The sequence below is a fragment of the Saccopteryx bilineata genome, chromosome 3 (assembly GCF_036850765.1).
Source record: "Saccopteryx bilineata isolate mSacBil1 chromosome 3, mSacBil1_pri_phased_curated, whole genome shotgun sequence".
Taxonomy (NCBI): Eukaryota; Metazoa; Chordata; class Mammalia; order Chiroptera; family Emballonuridae; genus Saccopteryx; species Saccopteryx bilineata.
This window is the reverse complement of record NC_089492.1, coordinates 59,005,658-59,026,405: the sequence shown is the minus strand read 5'-3', so window position 1 is coordinate 59,026,405 and position 20,748 is coordinate 59,005,658. Positions and strand designations below refer to the sequence as shown.

The 20,748-nt window shown below is 37.6% G+C and overlaps 1 protein-coding gene across 1 annotated transcript in view; it reads right to left on the bottom strand.

Moving 5' to 3' along the window:
* RAB2A (RAB2A, member RAS oncogene family) overlaps positions 1-20,748 on the bottom strand; it is a 92,717-nt gene that overhangs the window by 31,368 nt on the left and 40,601 nt on the right. Inside the window, exons 3-5 of the mRNA XM_066266182.1 lie at positions 15,611-15,678; positions 5,758-5,840; positions 5,248-5,340 (exon numbers count right to left, since the gene is read on the bottom strand). Coding sequence (XP_066122279.1) covers positions 5,248-5,340; positions 5,758-5,840; positions 15,611-15,678 — 244 coding nt within the window. The remainder of the gene's footprint in view (positions 1-5,247; positions 5,341-5,757; positions 5,841-15,610; positions 15,679-20,748) is intronic.

Below are 20,748 nucleotides of genomic sequence, written 5' to 3'. Positions count from 1 at the left end.
CTAGACTTCCATTAAAACAACTTTTCACATTCAAATCTATAACATATATTGCTATTTGCTATTTTACTTTTACAGCATAACTGACATAAAAGTAATGTACATAAAAGTTTGATGAGTTTGATATATGTATACCTGTGAAGGTATCAGCCTCTAAAATATTTCCTCTTACCTCATTGTAATACATCCTTTTCCTCCCCCTGCCCTGTACTCTAAGCAACTAACGATCTGCTTTCTGCCACTACAGATTCTTCTTTATATTCTAGGATTTTATATAAATGAGATCACATGCTATGTCTTCTTTATTGTCTGTTTTTCACTCAGCATAATAATTTTGAGATTCATCCACATTGTTGTATATATCAATAGCTCATTCCTCTTTATTACTGAGTGGTACTCATTATATGGCTATATCACAATTTATTCACCAGTTAATTAAAATGTGGCTTGTTTTCAGTTTTAGGCTGTTACAAATACAGCTGCTATGAAAACTTGTGTATAATTCTTTGTGTGGACATATGAAGCATGTTTATCTTGGGTTAAAATCTAGGTATGAAATGGCTAGGTAGTATGGCAGATGCATGTTTACTTTCTAAAGGTATTACCAAATTGTTTTACAAAATTGTATCACTGTAGTCCCACCAGCTCTTTATGAGATTCAGTTCCTCTCACCTTTGTTAACACTTGGTATGTTAAATCTTTTAAATTTTAGCCATTTCAGTGAGTGTGCTATGGTATATTATTGAGATTTTAACCTGCATTCCCTTCAGTAGTTTTACATATTTTTGTATTAGCCATCTGGTATATCTTCTTTAGTGAAGTGCTAGTTCAAATCTTTTGCTCATTTTTAAAAACTAGGTTATCTTGCCTGATCAAGCAATGGAGCAGTGGATACAGTGTTGACCTAGGACAGTGGTCGGCAAACTCATTCGTCAACAGAGCCAAATATCAACAGTACAACGATTGAAATTTTTTTTGAGATCCAAATTTTCTAAACTTAAACTATATAGGTAGGTACATTCCTTATCGAGGTAGCCCCGCATGTGGTATTTTGTAGAAGAGCCACACTCAAGGGCTGAAGAGCCGCATGTGGCTCGTGAGCCTCAGTTTGCCGACCAGGGACCTAGGACACTGAGGACCCAGGTTAGAAACACTGAGGTTGCCAGCTTCAGTGTGTGTGTGGGACGGTGGGGGTGGGGGGTGGGGACAGGTCGCTGGCTTGAGCGTGGGAACATACACATGACCCCATGGTCACTGGCTCAGATGGAGCCCACCCCCCGCCCCAGTTTAGGCACATATGAGAAGCAATCAATGAACAACTAAAGTGATACAACTACAAGTTGATGCTTCTCATCTCTCTCCCTTCCTGTCTGTCTCTTCCACTAAAGAAAACAAACAAAAAACTAGGTTGTCTTTTTATTAATGGATTGTAAGAATTTTACATTTCTTCTAGATTCAAATTTTTTGTCAGATACATGTTCTACATATATTTATTTTCTCCTAATTTATAGCTTGCCTTTACATTTTTGAAACTGTCTTTTAAAGAACAAGTGTTAAATTTTGTAGAGGTATAATTTATTGATCCCTTGTGCCCCCTTTTTATGTTTCTGTACTATTTAAGAAATGCTTGACAATACTGAATACATTAAAATCTTGTTTTCTTCTAGAAATTTTCAATACTTTTAGCACTTACATTTAGGTCTAAGATACACTTTCAGTTAAATTTTATATATGGTATGAGGCAAAAGTTAAGGTTCTTTTTTTGTGTGTACATGGCTGTTCAGTTGTTCCAACATCATTTGATGAAAAGACTACCCTTTTCCCCACTGAACTGCCTTTAGTACCTTTGTCAAAAGTTTGGGTGACAGCCTGACCTGTGGTGGCGCAGTGGATCAAGCGTCGACCTGGAATGCTGAGGTCACCGGTTCAAAACCCTGGACTTGCCCGGTCAAGGCACATATGGGAGTTGATGCTTCCTGCTCCTTCCCCCTTCTCTCTCTCTCTCTCTCTCTCTGTCTCTCTCTGTCTCTCTCTCTGTGTCTCTCTTCTCTAAAAAATGAATAAATAAAAATAATTTAAAAATATTAAAAAAGATAAATATGGGGATGTAATAGAGGTAATTAAAAAAAAAAAAAGTTTGGGTGACCACATACATATGGATCTACTTCTGGACTTCTTGCTCTGTTCCACTGACTTATGTTTATGCGTGCCATTATCAGACTGATTATAATAACATAATAAATCTTGAAATCAGTATTAATGAAATCAGTAAATCCTTCAATTTTTATTTTAATCTAAATTAAAAATTTTTTTATTTACTTATTTATTTTAGCCAGAAAGGAAGGGAGAGAAGGGGAAAGGGATAGGGACAGGGACAGAGAGAGAGAGAGAGAGAGATAGGAACATCGTTCCGTTCCTGTAGGTACCCTAAATGGGGATCAAACCGTTGACCTCTACACTTGGAGCTGATGATCCAACCAACAGCTATCTGGCCAGAGTTATATTGTCACATAAATTTTAAAATCAGCTCGTCAATCTCTACCTTTCAATAATAACTCGAATGAATTTTGATTGGAGTTACAGTAAATCTTTAGATAAATTTGGAAAAAACTGACGTCTTAAAAACTATTTAGTTTAGTCTGATCAGGCGGTGGTGCAGTGGACAGAGTGTCGGACTGGGATGCGGAGGACCCAGGATCGAAACCCTGAGGTCACTAGCTTGAGTGCGGGCGCATATGGTTCGAGCAAGGCTCACCAGCTTGAGCCCAAGGTTGCTGGCTTGAGCAAGGGACCACTTGATTTGCTGTAGCCCCCCCCCCAATCAAGGTATATATCAGAAAGCAATCAATAAACAACTAAGGTGCCACAATGAAGAATTGATGCTTCTCATCTCTCTTCCTTCCTGTTTGTCCCATTCTGTCCCTCTCTCTGTCTCTGTCACATACACATACACACACATACAAAATTTAGTTTTCCTATACATGACTACAGGTCTATCTCTCCATTTATTTATGGGGTTCTTTTGGGTGGGGACTTAAGATAGACTCTAAAGATGAGAAAGTAGTCATCTAACACAGGAATTTTAGGAAGACCAGGGTAACTGTAATTGAGAATTGAGGAATCAAACAGCTGTAAAGAAAAGTTTTTAAATAAATTATTTAGGGATCATTTATTCTTTATTGAGATATAACTGACACATACTACTGTGTAAGTTTAAGGTGTATAATTTGTTGATTTGGTATTTACATAACAGTATATTACCGACACAGCATTAGTAAACACCTCCATCACATCACACAATTATTGCATCCCGTGGTAAAAAGATTTAAGATCTAGTCTCTTAGCAACTCTGAAGTGTGTAATACAGTACTGGTCCCACAATCACAATGCTGTGCATTAGGTCTCCAGAACTCATTCATCCTCTAAGTCCAAGTTTCTATCCTTTGACCAACATCTCCCCAACCCATTTATTTTTTTTACAATATTCTTGTATTATAAGTATTGTGAGGTCGGTTGGCAATGGGGGAAGGTCACGTGAGGAATCAGGCCAGGGAACTTTGGCTGGAACCGCCCACACCCATGCGTGCCAAAAGAAACTTCCCAGGAGCCCTTTGAAAAAGAGCGACTGTCTGTCAACCAATGAAATTTTGCCACGTCCTATCAACCCTTCCACTCTATCACGCTTAAATTACCCACAAACTGGGGGTGGCGCGACTTCTCTGTCCCCTCTTGCGGACCAGAGAACCTCATCTGGGATGCGCTCTACTAAATAAAGCTTTTGCTATTTCACACTTTGTGGCTACGCCCTTCTTTCTTTCTCGGCGGGGAAAATACCTTACAAGTATAACACCTGAAAAATCTGTAGTGGTATACCTCTTTTATTCCTGGTATTAACAATATGCCTTCTTTATTTATGATCAGTATCTATTTTATCTATCTTCTCAAGAACTAATTTTTGGTTTCATTAGTTTTCATATTATCTCCTTTTTTGCCTACCTTAGGTTTAATTTGCTCTAACTGTTCTAGTTTTAGTTTTAAATTGAAAGTTTAGGTTACTTGTTTGAAACTTTTTCCTAACATAAATGTTTAGTGTAATAATCTCTCTCTAAGAACTTGTAGAATACAAGGATACATAACTGTATCCTACAAATCTTCAAAGATTGTAAGATAGAAATTGACTTTTGGAAAACAGATGATAATGTAAATAACTGTAGTCCCTAGAAATGCTGACTACGTTCAGTGAAATATAATTATCATCCTATAAATATTGTTCAATTTTGTATCCATTTGTAAATTCATTTCAATATTCTTTATTTGACTATATATGTAGTGCTGAGTTCTTTTTTATATCAACTCTAGTATCTTACTGGTTCCCTTATTAATTATTAAGTTAAATAAGTTTTCACGTGTTCTTTATGAGTCATGATTTACCTTTCCAAAAACATTCTTTTAACCCTATTTTATAAACCTAAAGAATGAATTTAGAAATATTAATTTCATTTCTTACCACTGTAATTTTCTACTAAAATTAGTGGTAATTTCCCCATATTCTTGCATGTTTATAGCAACTATGGAAAGGAACATGTTTTCCCATATGCTATCCTTTTAAATGTAGAACATAAAGATATTTACTGCAGATAATGCTTCCTAGAAAATATAAAGTAAAATTAGATTGAAAAACAACATTAATGACACCAATATAAATCTTTAGAGATAATTTTAAAAGTACTAATGTGATATCTACTAAACAGTATTTAAAGAGTTTCAAAATTTTAAGTAGAAATATACAGGATTAATCTCTGCATTGTATTAACTCACAGAATATACATTAAGTCATGAAAAAGGGAAAAAATATGTTTCTGAGTGCTGACAGATACTTATTTCTACTGGAAGTATTTAAAAATGATTCAGATAATATTTAACAGTAATTTATCTCCCAAATAAACCAGCAGGCTTTATTTTAAATTACTAATCAGTTAAACTTTCAGATTACTCTTTAAAGTATACCTTTCAACAACAACTATTTGAAGTAATAATAACTTTCAACAAAATTTATTATCTGTATTTTAAAAATCAGATGAAATATCTTAAGGTTTTCAAAATTTTATAATTTAAGAAACAAATAACTTACATTGGACAAATGTAAGCACTTTTCATTTGGACAAGATAAAAACTTTAACAGTGATCACGTACATAGCTAGCAATGTATTCATAATTAATGCAAAAAAAAGCGTAAGTCATTCCTTTTACCTTTTATTTCCAATAAGCATAATGACCATGTTGGAATTGGAGTGCTGGCGGGCATCTTCTAACCAGGTTGTCAAGTGGTTGAATGTATCTCTCCTAAACATGAATGATACTTTGATTACTATTGTCAAAAGGTTTTCCATAGCAGTGTATTATGGAACAGTATATATTCCATTTAAGATAACTTTTTAACCCCATCAACTTATGTAACAAAAACAGATTTCAAGTACAGAACCTGGATTTAGAGTCCACTGATTATAGTTACATTTAAAGATAATAGCACATTCCAACGCATAAATAATATTACAACATTGATCAACTTGGGGGTACTTATTCATGTAAGGAAATTATTTGGTTGCAAATTTTTAAATTTAATTCAAGACACACAAATTTTGAAGGCAAAGAACCAAAGCATAAAGGCGAAACAATATATATATTTATTACTAGTAACCATATTTACCTAGAAAAATTCTCTGCATTGACCATAGAACTGAAAAATTTCCAAGTCCTCACCTTGTAATGTCATATACTAGTAAAGCCCCTGCTGCACCTCTGTAATATGACCTTGTGATGGAACGAAAGGACTCTTGCCCTGCCTGTGAGGGGAAAAAAAGGTTGAGAGTTTCCTTTAATAAACTGTCCTCATCATTTTCTTATTATTCATATGTAGAATATGAGCAGGTAGGGAATGAGTACATAAGGAAAAAAAGAACCTAACTTCACCAATCTTAGGAAAAAGTCACATACTACCACTACTGCTCAAGTCAACCAGATGCACATGCAATCCCTCCCCCCCCCCCCCCCCATAAGACCTCTAAACCTTTTTTGGCAATCCCTGACAACCCAATTTACTGAATGGCTTCACAATACATGAATCATTATTAGAGAACAGAATGGACTCCTAGCAACTAAGCTCTGAAGACAAATTTGAAAGGAAGCAAATAACCCAGAGCCTCACATTTGAATTCAATAACCCACTCCCTGGGGCAGCTGTTGACACTAGAATAAATAAAGTCCATTGTAAATAAATGATGAATGACATCTTTACGCCCACCATCTGCTGGTGTAAAGGTTGTCGGAAGGCCAAGGATGCAGATTTTATCAGTTATATCATAAACTGCAGTGAGCTTTCAACAGTCATCAGATGGAATTCTTTGAGCAATCATTTTATTATGAAAAACAGAAAATGGTTCTGACTTTAATTTATATAATTTTTCTCCACACTTAATCAATTTTCTCTCTATTTGATATATAATGCTGTCAAAAGGCAACAGGATGTAAAAGTCATCTTTATATCCACTTGTGAAAACAGACCAGAGATTATGCAAAATTAGTTAATTTCTCTTTTATTGGTGGCACTAATGTCCTGTTTTTTAAGAAAGGCTAGTGAGGAATATGCCTATTGCCTTTGAGTTTGAAATTGAGACAGTTCTTATCAAAATATACTTTTTCATTTTTAATCACTTCTTTTCAAGCAAGGTAAATGTCTTTTAAAACTTGTTGGAACATTCCGTGGGACAAGTTAAAATAAATACATTGCTATAGGGATGCCGCTACAAAATTAAAATTTCAGTGTTACAAACTAGAGAAGAAAAGTAAAAAATAAAATCTAGATTGAGGAAAAGAAGCAGCACACATTCCTCTTGAATTATTTTACCAAGAACAAACATGTTACAACATGGAAATAACATATAATGCATCACTTTATCCTGAGTCCTTTGAATCTGGATTTTGCCCAGCATTATAAAAATCAAACAAAAATGCAATAAAAAAGTACACATTCCAAGTGAGTACTACAAATGTAGCTATGCATCTTAAAATCTCTACTTATTAAGCAAAAATCAGTTCTCAGAATAGTTTCCAAATTCTTGAGACCTGACTTGTAGAAAAAACCCACTCTGGGGTTTGTTAATGACACTGGTAGCCCTAAAAAAAATCTTGCTCAAATAAGTGTTTTATTATGGTTTAAACAACTATAAACAAACTATAGCTAAAGCTAGACAAATGATTAATTATCGTGATCATATTAAAGTAATTAGTTTTTTTGTTTGTTGTTTTGAGAGAGAAAAAGAGAGGAAAGGAGAGAGATGAGAAGCATCAACTCGTAGTTGCCGCACTTTAATTGTTCACTGACTGCAACTCCAATGTGCCTTGACTGGAGGGGGGGGGGGGTCTCCAGCTTAGCCAGTGACACTTGCTCAAGCCAGTGATCTTTGGCCTCAAGCCAGAAACCATGGCGTCATGTCTATGATCCCACGCTCAAGCTAGTGACCCCATGCTCAAGCTGGCAAACTCAGGTTTTGAACCGGGTCCTCAGTGTCCCAGTTCAATTGTCTATCCACTGTACTACCACCTGGTCAAGCAAAGTAATCTAAACTTGTCCAAATTGTGATTGACCATACTGTTTTAAATGAAAAAGAATATCAACATAGGAAGGAGAGATGTTATTTTTGATCCTCTTCACTATAAAATGTTGGGTTAAAGAGATTTAGGAAGCTTGAAACTGAACAGGATACAGAAGAATTCTTTGTAGTTAAGGGATTCCTAATACAAGCTAGAGGTATAAAGAAAAACGCATTTAATGAAGTGAGAATGACTGGCTAAGTGAACAACACCAGATATACCTGGAGGCCAGCTAGAGTGGACAATGTAGCTGTTTATTTCTGTACATCAGCAAGGATACCCAAATATCGACAAAGTAGAACAGAGCAAATCCGCTTCGAGAGATAATGGGCAACTATTTTTAGTGATTAAAATCAGAGTCATGGAAAAACGTGTGAAAAAGAGCCTTCAAGCCCTTCATTTTTCATAATAAATCAAATAAACTTGATTCTTTGCTCTATACCTTTAAAATGTACTTCTATGCATTGCCAGATAAATATTTGCCCAAATTGGCTTCCCCACATACATGAGTCATTTTGTTGATAATAAATCTGTAGTAACCTGGTTGGCAACTTAATTCTTCCTTTCCTGTTACCTCTATAACATACTTTACACACACTAAGCTACTGCTTAAAACTCTCTAAATACCCTGAAGCTCTCAGGAATTTGATCTCTATTTGTTTCTCAGAATTTTATCTTCCTAGTCAGTAAGTCTTGGTCATGCCGCTAATGTTTTGTCTGATATCTGGCATATATTCTGATTATTCTTGCTTTTGTATCTGTTTACCTTTTTGATTGAAAAAACATTTTCTCTGTTCTCCTATCCAATTTCTATGCCCTCTGACAACCAGTTCAAGCGCCTACTTCTCTCACAAAGCTAGCAAGCTCCTCTACCACAGCCCATAGTTGACCTTTTCTCCTAACAAACCCAAAGGCACTTTCATATGATCATTTAATTCTAATACTATTGATTAGATAAAATCAAATACTTATCATTTTTTCCTCTTCAGTTCTTGAGGAATAGACTTACAGAATACTAAAGTATACTTATAGAAGGCACTAAAATCTTATCTTGATTGATCTCAAAGAGACAATAAAGTTAGAAAATTAAGATCTGCAAAAATCAATATTACAGTAACACCTCTTATGTTCCCTGTTAGTCATTTATCTAACAATTCCAGTTATCAAAACCTAGCCTAGAACCAAAAAAAGAAAAATAAAAAAGGAAAAGGAAAAAAAAAAAAGGATTTCTAAGGGGCCAAATAAGTTGTCCAGTGCCCAAACTTGAAATTTCAGGTACTTCACTAACCAGACTTAACCTAAAAATCTAAAACAATGATCAAGAACTGCTATCACAGAGGAACTTGAAAATTTTAATGCATTGAAATCTACATGCAGGAACAAGACTTCTGTTTTAGACAACAGTGGCATTTAGTAAGAATCAAAGTAACTTATGCTGTGGCAGGGTTCACAGCAAGGATGGAGAAAAATTCTACCTGGACTATAATTCTAGACCTTTCAAGGGGGTCTCCTAGAGAAACTCAAGTAGATCCTGAGAAGAGAAACAAGGGTTATAAATAAGACTTAGAGGATGTTGTTGAAGACTCCAGATTCTTTTAATGCTGCCATTTAAGAGAAAATAGAGACCATAGGTGGGAAGTAAACAGAGTAGACTGAAATGTCTAAGATTGCTCTCTGTCCCTGTGGCTATTCAAGAAAAGGTTGATGAACAGCTGCAAAAGGAGGCAAAACAGCTGAACCTCCAAAAGCCCCTCAACTACTGGGCTGGGGTTGGGAGCAGGGTTGTTTCCCAGGGCTTGGTTCCAGACCATTTCTTTCCCTAGTCCCACTGAATCCTGGTCATCCATCCATCCATACTACTCTGCTGATACATAAAAATATTCATTTTGCCCTGGCCGGTTGGCTCAGCGGTAGAGCGTCGGCCTAGCGTGCGGAGGACCCAGGTTCGATTCCCGGCCAGGGCACACAGGAGAGGCGCCCATTTGCTTCTCCACCCCTCCGCCGCGCTTTCCTCTCTGTCTCTCTCTTCCCCTCCCGCAGCCAAGGCTCCAGTGGAGCAAAGATGGCCCGGGCGCTGGGGATGGCTCTGTGGCCTCTGCCCCAGGCGCTAGAGTGGCTCTGGTCGCAACATGGCGACGCCCGGGATGGGCAGAGCATCGCCCCCTGGTGGGCAGAGCGTCGCCCCTGGTGGGCGTGCCGGGTGGATCCCGGTCGGGCGCATGCGGGAGTCTGTCTGACTGTCTCTCCCTGTTTCCAGCTTCAGAAAAATGAAAAAAAAAAAAAAAAATCATTTTGAGGGGTGAAATGTTGGGTATAAACTGACATAGTTTACAAAGGACCTAGAAAATGCCTGTTTTGCTAGAAAGATAGTTTTAGCATACATATTTCACATGATATTTTTTACATAGTTTCACTCTCATTTGATGCCAAAAATATCTGTGAATCCAAAATAAAAATATTTTTAGGGAAACTGAGCAGATATATGAACTTAAAATGTCCATATTACAAATTTGGGAGGAGAATAAAATTTATCTGGATATGCTAGGAAGGTGACTGAATAAGTGACAAAAATCAGAAGACAAGAATAGAAAAAGGAGGTGGGTAAAGGCTAGATGAGGGTCTAAGAGTGAGAATGGACTTCTTATGCCCTCTGCATCGGTTAACGCATAGGAACTGGTTGCAACTTCTGTTTCTTAGCTTACCATGACAGAGACAGAGAATAGCACACATTTGACTTCTCATAAAAGAAAAAAAGTGACACAAAGATGGTAAATATAAATATTTTTATAAATGGAATGAATATACAATGAATAAAAAATATACTAAGATACTGAAACTTAGTAATTAGAGGAAAAATAATTTCCTTAAGGCTAATAAAATTAACCATAACATTTGGAAAAATTTTCTTTGAAGGACTCTAGAATAGTCTTGTAAATGTATTAACATTTGGAAAAATTTTCTTTGAAGGACTCTAGAATAGTCTTGTAAATGTATTAAGCCAGGAATAGACATGATCCTTGCTAAAAATGCAGCTTGCTATCCAATGCAGAGACACACTACAAAGCAATGATACGGGAAACTTTCACTCAGATATATATTGACTGTGGACCCAAAGTTAATGTGTGTCAAATAATATATATTGGCCCTGGCCCATTGGCTCAGCGGTAGAGCGTCGGCCTGGCGTGCGGGGGACCAGGGTTCGATTCCTGACCAGGGCACATAGGAGAAGCGCCCATTTGCTTCTCCACCCCCGCCCCCCCCCTTCCTCTCTGTCTCTCTCTTCCCCTCCCGCAGCCAAGGCTCCATTGGAGCAAAGATAGCCCGGGCACTGGGGATGGCTCCTTGGCCTCTGCCCCAGGCGCTAGAGTGGCTCTGGTTGTGGCAGAGCGATGCCCCGGAGGGGCAGAGCATCGCCCCCTGGTGGGCAGAGCGTTGCCCCTGGTGGGCGTGCCTGGTGGATCCCGGTCGGGCACATGCGAGAGTCTGTCTGACTGTCTCTCCCCGTTTCCAGCTTCAGAAAAATACAAAAAATATATATATATATATATATATATATATAAATAAAAGAGTTTTGGTAGTTAGGTAAGAAAGAAAACCAATGACAGTAAGAGAAAATGCTGGAAGGCAGAAACTCAAAAACACAACTTTCCAAAGTACTAAGTTAACAGGCTCTTTTTGAACATTCCTTAAAATTTTGGAACAGGCCTCTAGCATCCTCCATGTAGAAGCCCAGGGATTCTTTTGGGGATGGGGTCATGATGTCTTCAGAGGCACCACAAATCCCTTTTAGACACAGAGGAAAAAAAGACGGTACCCCTCCTAGAGGAAGTATGAACAAGGGTTCCTCGAAGAATTAAGTGTTAATTGCCCCAAAGCAGTTTTCCTCAAAGTGTGATCCCAAGATTCCTGGATGTCCAAACATTTTTAAGAGTCCATGAAGTCCCCCATTTCCCAACTATCTATTAGTGTAAAGTTGTATTTTCTTCATATACTTCAACTAAACAATACACATAAGACTCAATGCAGAAGAAGGAAATAGATTTTTCTAAATATAACAAAATGAAACTCTTCTCACTAAAAAATAGTGTTATTTTTGGATCTGCAAAAACAGTTAATTTCTATAAAAGTTCCATTGTTTATCCCAACATATAAATGTATTATGGTTATTTTTAAGTGAATTAATTAATGAATATTTAATGTTTCAGTTTTAGTTTGTAATATGGTAAATATTGATAATTATAAGCCACATTAGCAAAAATTCTCTAGGGTCCTCACTAACTTTTAACTGTATAAAGGGATTTTGAGACCAAAAAATTTGAGAACTGATACGTTAAGACATCCACTGTATATAATACACTTCTCTTTTATGCATCTAAAATGCCAGTATAGAGAAAATAGTCACTTAAATCATAAGTCTGTGCTCCAGAAAAGAAATTGCCATTAAAAATTATATAGCATGGCAGATGACATGATACTGTATAAACAGAACCTTAAAGATTCCACTAGAACTTTCAAGTCAGTAAAGCAGTAGGATACAAAATAAATATCCAGAAATCAGTTGCATTTTTATACACCAAAAATAAACTACCAGAAAGGGAAACTAAGAAAAACAATACCATTCACAATTACTTAAAAAAATTAAAATAAAATACCTAGGGATAAATTTAATCAAGAATGTAAAAGACCTATACTCAGAAAATTTTAAGACACCAAAGAAACTGAAGAGGATACAAATAAGTGGAAGCATATACCATGTTCATGAATACAAAGAATTAACATCATTAAAAAATCCATACTGGCCCTGGCCAGTTGGCTCAGTGGTAGAGGATCGGCCTGGTGTGCGGGAGTCCTGGGGTTCGATCCCTCGCCAGGGCACACAGGAGAAGCGCCCATCTGCTTCTCCACCCCTCCCCCTCTCCTTCCTCTCTGTCTCTCTCTTCCCCTCCTGCAGCCCAGGCTCCATTGGAGCAAAGATGGCCCGGGCGCTGAGGATAGCTCTGTGGCCTCTGCCTCAGGCGCTAGAATGGCTCTGGTTGCAACAGAGCGACGCCCCAGATGGGCAGAGCATTGCCCCCTGGTGGGCATGCTGGGTGGATCCCGGTCAGGCGCATGTGGGAGTCTGTCTGACTGCCTCCCCGTTTCCAACTTCAGAAAAATACAAAAAAAAAAAAAAAATCCATACTACCCTTAGCAATCTATAGATTCAATGCAATTCTTCCTATCAAGATACCAATGGTGTATTTTCACAGAAATAAAATATATATTCCAAAAATTTATATGGACCCACAAGAACCTGAGTAGTCACAGTAATACTGAGAAAGAAGAACAAAGTTGGAAGAATCAAACTACCTGATATCAAACTATACTCTAAGGCCATAGTAATCAAAACAGCATGGTTAGTGGCATTAAGAGACATGTAGATCAACAAAACAAAACAGAGAACCCATATACAAACTCATACCTTTATGGTCAATTAGTATTTGACAAAGGAGGCAAGAACATACAATGAGGTAAAGATAGTCTATTCAATAAATGGTGTTGGGAAAACTGGATAGACACATGCAAAGAAATGAAACTAGACTACCTTCTTACACCATACACAAGAATAAATTCAAAATGAATTAAAAACTTAAAGGTTAGACTTGCAAACATAAAAATACTAGAAGCAAAAAAAATCCTAGACAGTAAAATCTTGAACATTTCTCATAAAAATATTTTTTCTGATGTATCTCCTCAGTCAGGGGAAACAAAACAAAAAATAAACAAATGGGACTACATCAAACTAAAGGGTTTTTGCACAGCAAATGAAACTCAACAAAATGAAAAGCAAACCCACTGAATGGGAGATCATATTTACCAATATTATATCTGACAAGGGGTTAACATCCAAAATTTATAAAAACTTTACGTGTGAGAAGCAGTGAGTGCACAATTGGATGGAACAACTGGGTGGAGCAGCGAGTTGATACTTCTGTCTCTCTCCCTCTCCATGACTCAAATCTATGAAAAAATTTTCAAGAAAGGGCAAAGGACCTGAATAGACACTTTTCCCAAGAGAACATACAGATGGCCAATAGACGTATAAAAAAATGCTCACATCACGAATCATCAGATAAATACAAATTAAAATCACAATAAAGCTATCACCTCATACGTATCACAATAGCTACCATCAATAAATCAAAAAGTGTTGGCAAGGATGTGCAGAAAAAAAAACCCTTCTGCACTGTTGGTGGGACTGCAGATCGGAACAGCCACTATGAAAAGCAGTATGGAGTTATCTCAAAAAATTAAAAATGGAACTGGTCCATAACCCAATAATTGCACTTCTGGAGATTTATCCAAGGAAACAGGAAACACTGGTGTGAAAGAATATACTGCTCATAAAATTTAGGTGGTATTGTATCACTTTACATTCATTTTGAAATAACCCTCAATTCTTCTTAGAAAAATTAGGGGACATTTTAACACTTCAAATTCATTTAGAAATATCTCCTAATTTTGTGAGCAGTATATTTACACTCCTATGTTCACAGCAGCATTATTTAAACAACAGCCAAGATTCGGAGGCAGCCCAAGTGCCCATCAGTAGATGAGTGGGTAAAAAAGCTGTGGTATATTTACATAATGGAATATTACTCAGCTGTAAAAGAAATAAAAGAAAATAATTTGCGATAGCATAAATGAAAACCTGGAGATTATTATATGAGGTGAAGTAAGCCTCTCTAGAAAGACAAGTACCATATGATTTCACATATATGTGGAATTGAATAACAAAATAAACTAACAAAACAGAAGCAGGTTCAGAGATACAAAGAACACACCGACAACTGTCAGAAGGGAGGTGGATGGAAGGGCTGAGTACAAAAGGTGATGGGATTAAGCAAAGAAAAAAAATTTAGACACAGACAACAGTATGGGATTACCAGAGGGAAAGGGAGGTGGGGGGAGGTAGAGGAAGGTAAAGGTCGGATAAATGGTGATGCGAAAAGACTTGACTTGGGGTGGTGAACACACAATACAATATACAGATGATATATTATATACTTGTACATTTAAAACCTATAATTTTATTAACCAGTGTCATCCCAATAAATTCAATAACATTGAAAAAATTATATGGCATATAAGAGGCATTCAATGAATGTAAGTGATAGAATTAGGAGTGAAAACAAGGTGGCGGCCCTGGCTGGTTGGTTCAGCAGTAGAACGTTGGCCCGGTGTGTGGAAGTTCCAGGTTTGATTCCCGGACAGGGCACACAGGAGAGCCACCCATCTGCTTCTCCTCCCCTCCCCCTCTCTCCTTCCTCTCCATCTCTCTCTTCCCCTCCCACAGCCAAGGCTCCACTGGAGCAAAGTTGGCCTAGGCACTGAGGATGGCTCCAAGGCTTCCACCTCAGGAGCTAGAATGGCTCCAATTGTAGTAGAGCGATGGCCCAGATGAGCCAAGCATCACCCCCTGGTGGGCATGCCAGGTGGATCCCAGTTGGTCACATGCAGGAGTCTGTCTGCCCCCCCCCCCCAATTAGGGAAAAATGCAAAAAGAAAAAAAAAAGAAAACAAGGTGGCTTCAGATGACTGGGATTAAATCAAACTTTTTACAATAAATTAATGAACTATAAGATCAAGACTCTATGGTAAATATTTTACTTCACATGTCCTTCAGACATGCTGCTTGTTTTCCTTAAAAACATAGTTTCTAGAATATTTGTGTTCAGGCTCCAACCTAAGCATTTACTCAGATGTGTTCAGCAACATCCAATAGCTGGGGTCCACCTGTTGAAAACACTGCGTAAGAACAACTAATCTTTTATGGTACCACATTTCATTTCATGGCTACAGAGAGTGTTAATGTCTAACAAACCATTACAGGCTTAAAATAAAGGAAAACAAAACAAACATACAATGCACTTTTATAAAACAACTTTACTGAAGTCATACAATGTATTTTTGTTATACTTACTGTATCCCATATTTGAAGTTTTATTTGTTTCCCATCAATAGTTATCATTCGAGCACCAAACTCTACACCTGAATAAAGTAGAAAATGATTTGTTACACAATCTAGTGGGAATATATTTCACATTTAAGGATTAAAAACAAAAATTTAGTTCCAGAACAAGCTATGCTAGGTGATACACAGATATACAAAAATACACCTCTCATTCTTAATAAATGTACCGTATCCCCCCATGTATAAGACGCACCTTTTCCCGAAAAATTTGAATTCTAAAAACTGGATGCATCTTATACAATGGTTGTAGATTTTTTACTTGCATTTCTCACCTTTTTGCACTTGTTTTTGCAATCATTGTTGAAGACAGTGATTTGTCATCAGACACAGATGAGGACAAGCTAATGGATGGGAGTTTTGACAGTGACGACGAGTTGTATGAATTTTGTGATTAATAAAACTTGAGTTCAATAACTTTATGTAATACTTTTTTTCCCAAATTTCAGACCCCAAAATTAAGGTGCATCTTATACATGGGGAAATATGGTATGTTAAGGCAGAGGTGTTAATAAGACTTAAGCTAAGTATATAAATAAAAAACTAAGGTATTTGAGGCTAGTGTAGTCAAGAAACCAGTTGTGATAATTTATATTTCACAAGCTCAATTAAAAAAAACTAAAAATGAGATTCAAGAATCATAATACTTAGTAACAAACATTAACATGTTTCTTAAAAAACAATGTCATATAAAAATCACTAAAAGGGATGAATAAAATCCAACATCATAATCTTGGTTCCCAGTATGGGCCATCAACTAGGAAAGAAATCTCCAACTCTGTCCACTAGAGATGACCACTGTTAAAACCTATTTTCAGATACTGCTCCATGAATAAACACATGTAGAAATAAGTATACAACTGTACATAAATGGAAACAAATATTGTTCTGCAATTTGCTTTTCAGTCAACATGTCATAAACATTATTCCATGGCAAATATCTTTGCCTATAAATAGATAAAACTATACCATTAGTATTTATAAGGGCTGTATAATATTTCTGTGTGTATGTGTGTGCGTCTATACACAGACATACATATATGCACACACCCACTTTACTAAAGTTGGTACTCTATTGTTACAAATTTAGGTCATTCTCAAATTCACTAAGATATGTACACGAACACTCAACAATTGCTGAAATTAACTTTCCTGTATACATTTTCAATTTATAATTATGATTTTAGGTAAATTGCAGGTCAAAGGGAATACAAACTTTACACTTAGCATTTTTACTTTGGCTTTCCCCTTACATTTATCATCTCTTTTGAAAGTACTCTTTCAATCATAAAAAAAAAAAGGAAAGAAAAGAAAAAGAGGGGATGATTTCAGAAAAAAAAAACAGGTGTGAAGAAAGCCCTGAAAGAAGTCTATCACTTCTATCACACCAAATCATTACTGCTTGCAGTGTGTTCTATCAGTATTTAGATCAGTCAGGGTGAAGGAAAGACACATGTGATCTTCAGAAAGCAAATGTCTTCCTGGCAGAAAATCAGCCTCTAGTTGCCCAGGGAAGGGCATACTGCCCAGTGTCAGAATTCCATTTTAGCATCTCCTATAATTCTCCCAACTGTGATTATTAGGGTGAAATAGGAAGGTAATTTGGGCCCTGACTGGTTGGCTCAGTGGTAGAGCGTTGGCCTGGTGTGTGGATGTCCCAGAGTTGATTCCGGGCATAGAGGAAAAGTGCCCATCTGCTTCTCCACCCCTCCCCCTCCCCCTCCCCTTCTCTCTCTCTCTCTCTCTCTCTCTCTTTCTCTTTCTCTCTCTCTTTCTCTCCTTTCCCCTCCTGTAGCCATGGTTTGATTGGAGAGAGCTGGTCCTCGGCCCTGAGGATGGCTCCATGGCCCTTGAGTTAAGTAGAGCTTGGTTGCTGAACAATGGAGCAACACCCTAGATATGTGCAGAGCATTGCCCCCTAGTGAGCTTGCCGGGTGAATCCCAGCTGGGGAACACATGGGAATCTGTCTCTGTCTCCCCTCCTCTCACTGAAAATAAATAAATAAATAAATAAATAAATAAATAAATAAATAAATAATAAAAAAAGGGTAATTTGTCCTCCCATGGTAACTTTTTTTTTTTGTATTTTTCTGAAGCTGGAAACGGGGAGAGAAAGTCAGACAGACTCCCGCATGCGCCCGACCGGGATCCACCCGGCACGCCCACCAGGGGCGATGCTCTGCCCACCAGGGGGCAATGCTCTGCCCCTCCAGGGCGTCGCTCTGTTGCGACCAGAGCCACTCTAGCGCCTGGGGCAGAGGCCAAGGAGCCATCCCCAGCGCCCGGGCCATCTTTGCTCCAGTGGAGCCTCGGCTGCGGGAGGGGAAGAGAGAGACAGAGAGGAAGGAGAGGGGGAGGGGTGGAGAAGCAAATGGGCACTTCTCCTATGTGCCCTGGCCGGGAATCGAACCCGGGACTTCTGCACGCCAGGCCGACGCTCTACCACTGAGCCAACCGGCCAGGGCCCTCCCATGATAACTTGATGGAGTTTTTACACTATATTTAACAATTATTCCATCCTAGAGGCATACTCAATACTAAGAAACTAATAGTATGCTTCTCAGATTCAGAACTATAGGAAAGCTAGAGAAGAGACCCAGAAGTCAGGATGTACTAGAATAAAAACTGAAAATATTTTAAATTATGCCATATAAAACCATTATAGTGTTCGCAAATCTACCTACCTATATTCCTACATATACATTCATTTACAAGTATATTTATATATACATTGTCATATACATTCTATGTCACAGGGTAAGAGGGCACACAACACGATCATCCACTAGCTTACCATTAATGATATAAAAATGAGAGTAGCTGAGGAAAAACACCAGACACTAAGTATGGTAAAAACAGTCTTTGAAATATCTTGTATTTAAAAGAAGTGTAATAAAGTACAAAATACTACATATACGCAAGATATTTGACAAAATAGAAGTCTTTTCATGTATCTATTGTTTCTAGCCACAAATGGAGAGAAAAACCCGAAAAACCCTATTCTTCCTTCTTCTATCATGAATGGGCTTTTAATCACAATCAAAAGAAATCTGCACTGCTCTTTGGGATTTAAGATTTCGTCAATCCAATGAACACTGCGAAATTTGACACAAAAACAAACAAACAAACAAAAAATTACATATCAGAAACAGGTCCTTAACTGTTTGTTACCAAGGAATGGCAGGCAAGCCAAGCAAGGTCAAGAAGATGGTCCTGCTCTGGAACTGACATCTTGAGTAAAGGGATAAAGATACTAAACTTAATTGGCAACCATTCCATCCTAGAAGATAAAAGGCTAAGGCTACTCTGCTGCAAGACCACTGTTACCTACGGTTCCTGTGTCCAGGGCTTTAAGATGCTTCATTTCATTCCTGGACATTCCCAAGTCCAAGTCTCCAACCTCCTGTGAATTCTTCGTAAAATTCTAGATAAATTAATATATTTCCTTTTGCTTAACTTAGCCATATTGGATTTTGGTCTATCTATCTATCTATCTTTATTCCAAGTAAGTAGACAGAGACTGTCGAAGCTTAAAAGTGTTTAAACAAAGATTCTGCCTCTAAAAACAGAACCAATTTTAAAGAAATGTTACGTAAAAATCAGGATTGTTTCTAAAATAGGGAAATGACAGAATAAAGTCGATGTTTTAACTTCATTTATCAACAGGGTTAGGATGGAGAATTAAAAAAACAAGAGGCAAAGAAACTAGTTAAAAGGATACTGTAGCCCTGGCCAGTTGGCTTAGTGGTAGAGCGTTGGCTCGGTGTATAGAAGTCCCAGGTTCGATTCCCGGCCAGGGCAGACAGAAGAAGCGCCCATTTGCTTTTCCACCCTTCCCCCTCTCCTTTCTCTCTATCTCTCTCTTCCCCTCCTGCAGCCAAGGCTCCAACTGAGGATGGCTCCATGGCCTCCACCTCAGGCACTAGAATGGCTCCAGTTGCAAAGGAGCAACAACCCAGATGAGCAGAACATTGGCCCCTGGTGGGCATGCCGGGTAGATCCCGGTCAGGCACATGCGGGAGTCTATCTGCCTCCCCGCTTCTCACTTAAGAAAAATACAAAAAAGGGAAAAAAAAGGATACTGTATTATTACCCAGGAATGAGATAAAGAACAATGGTAGGAAGGAAATACACACCTCAAAAAGGAGAACTGACAAGCACTGTTATTTACAGAAAAAAATCTGAGTTCTATTTTCCTATCAAATGAAACAAAAACAGACAAAATTCAACTTCAGCTTCAGAAACGTAATTCTTTCGCATTTACCTTCTCATTCTTAACTGAGTTCAGGGCAGGTTTCACCTTTCTGTGCTATGTGGCAAATAAAATACTGAAACCTAAAGTGTCCTGATAATTTCAGAACCAAACAAGTAAAAAACCTGAACACTTTAGCTCTCTAATAGTTGTTAAATTTTTAAAACCTTTGAAATACACACACACACACACACACACACACACACACACACACACACACACACGCGCCTGAGAATTCTATTTAGAAAGGCTTCCTTATCTATTTTTTAATAGGATAAACCGTCATCCCCTATACCCTTGAGGCTGTCATCCCAGATACACTTTCAATTATCAGACAATTTGGCTGCCAGAGAAACTGTCGGTGGAACCAAAGGCAAGGTCTCATTTACCTGACATTGTCAGGGAGTGATGCTTATTTTTTCAAATGTTATTGACTTCCGACCTTCCAGAACAAAATAATCAGGATGTAAATACACATTTTCTAATTGTTTTCATATCATTTTTATCTTTGCATAATAAGTACTTGCATCCTTGCATAGTAACCACTTTTTGAACATTCAACAATATCTACTGACACCTGGGCAGGTTATTAAAATCACTTCTGTGTCTCAGTTTTCCTATGTATAAGGTGGTATTAATGATAAAGATATTTTTTTAAGATTAAAAGAATTATTACATATAAAATAGAACAGTGATTGGCACACAGGAAGTGTTCAGTATGTCTCAGCTATTATTATAATTCTTCCATACTGTAACCAAGATTTTTAAACCATCATTCACAAAACAAATAATGCTAGCCTCTATAAGCAAAGGCCACTTGTCAGAGCCAGGTGACTGC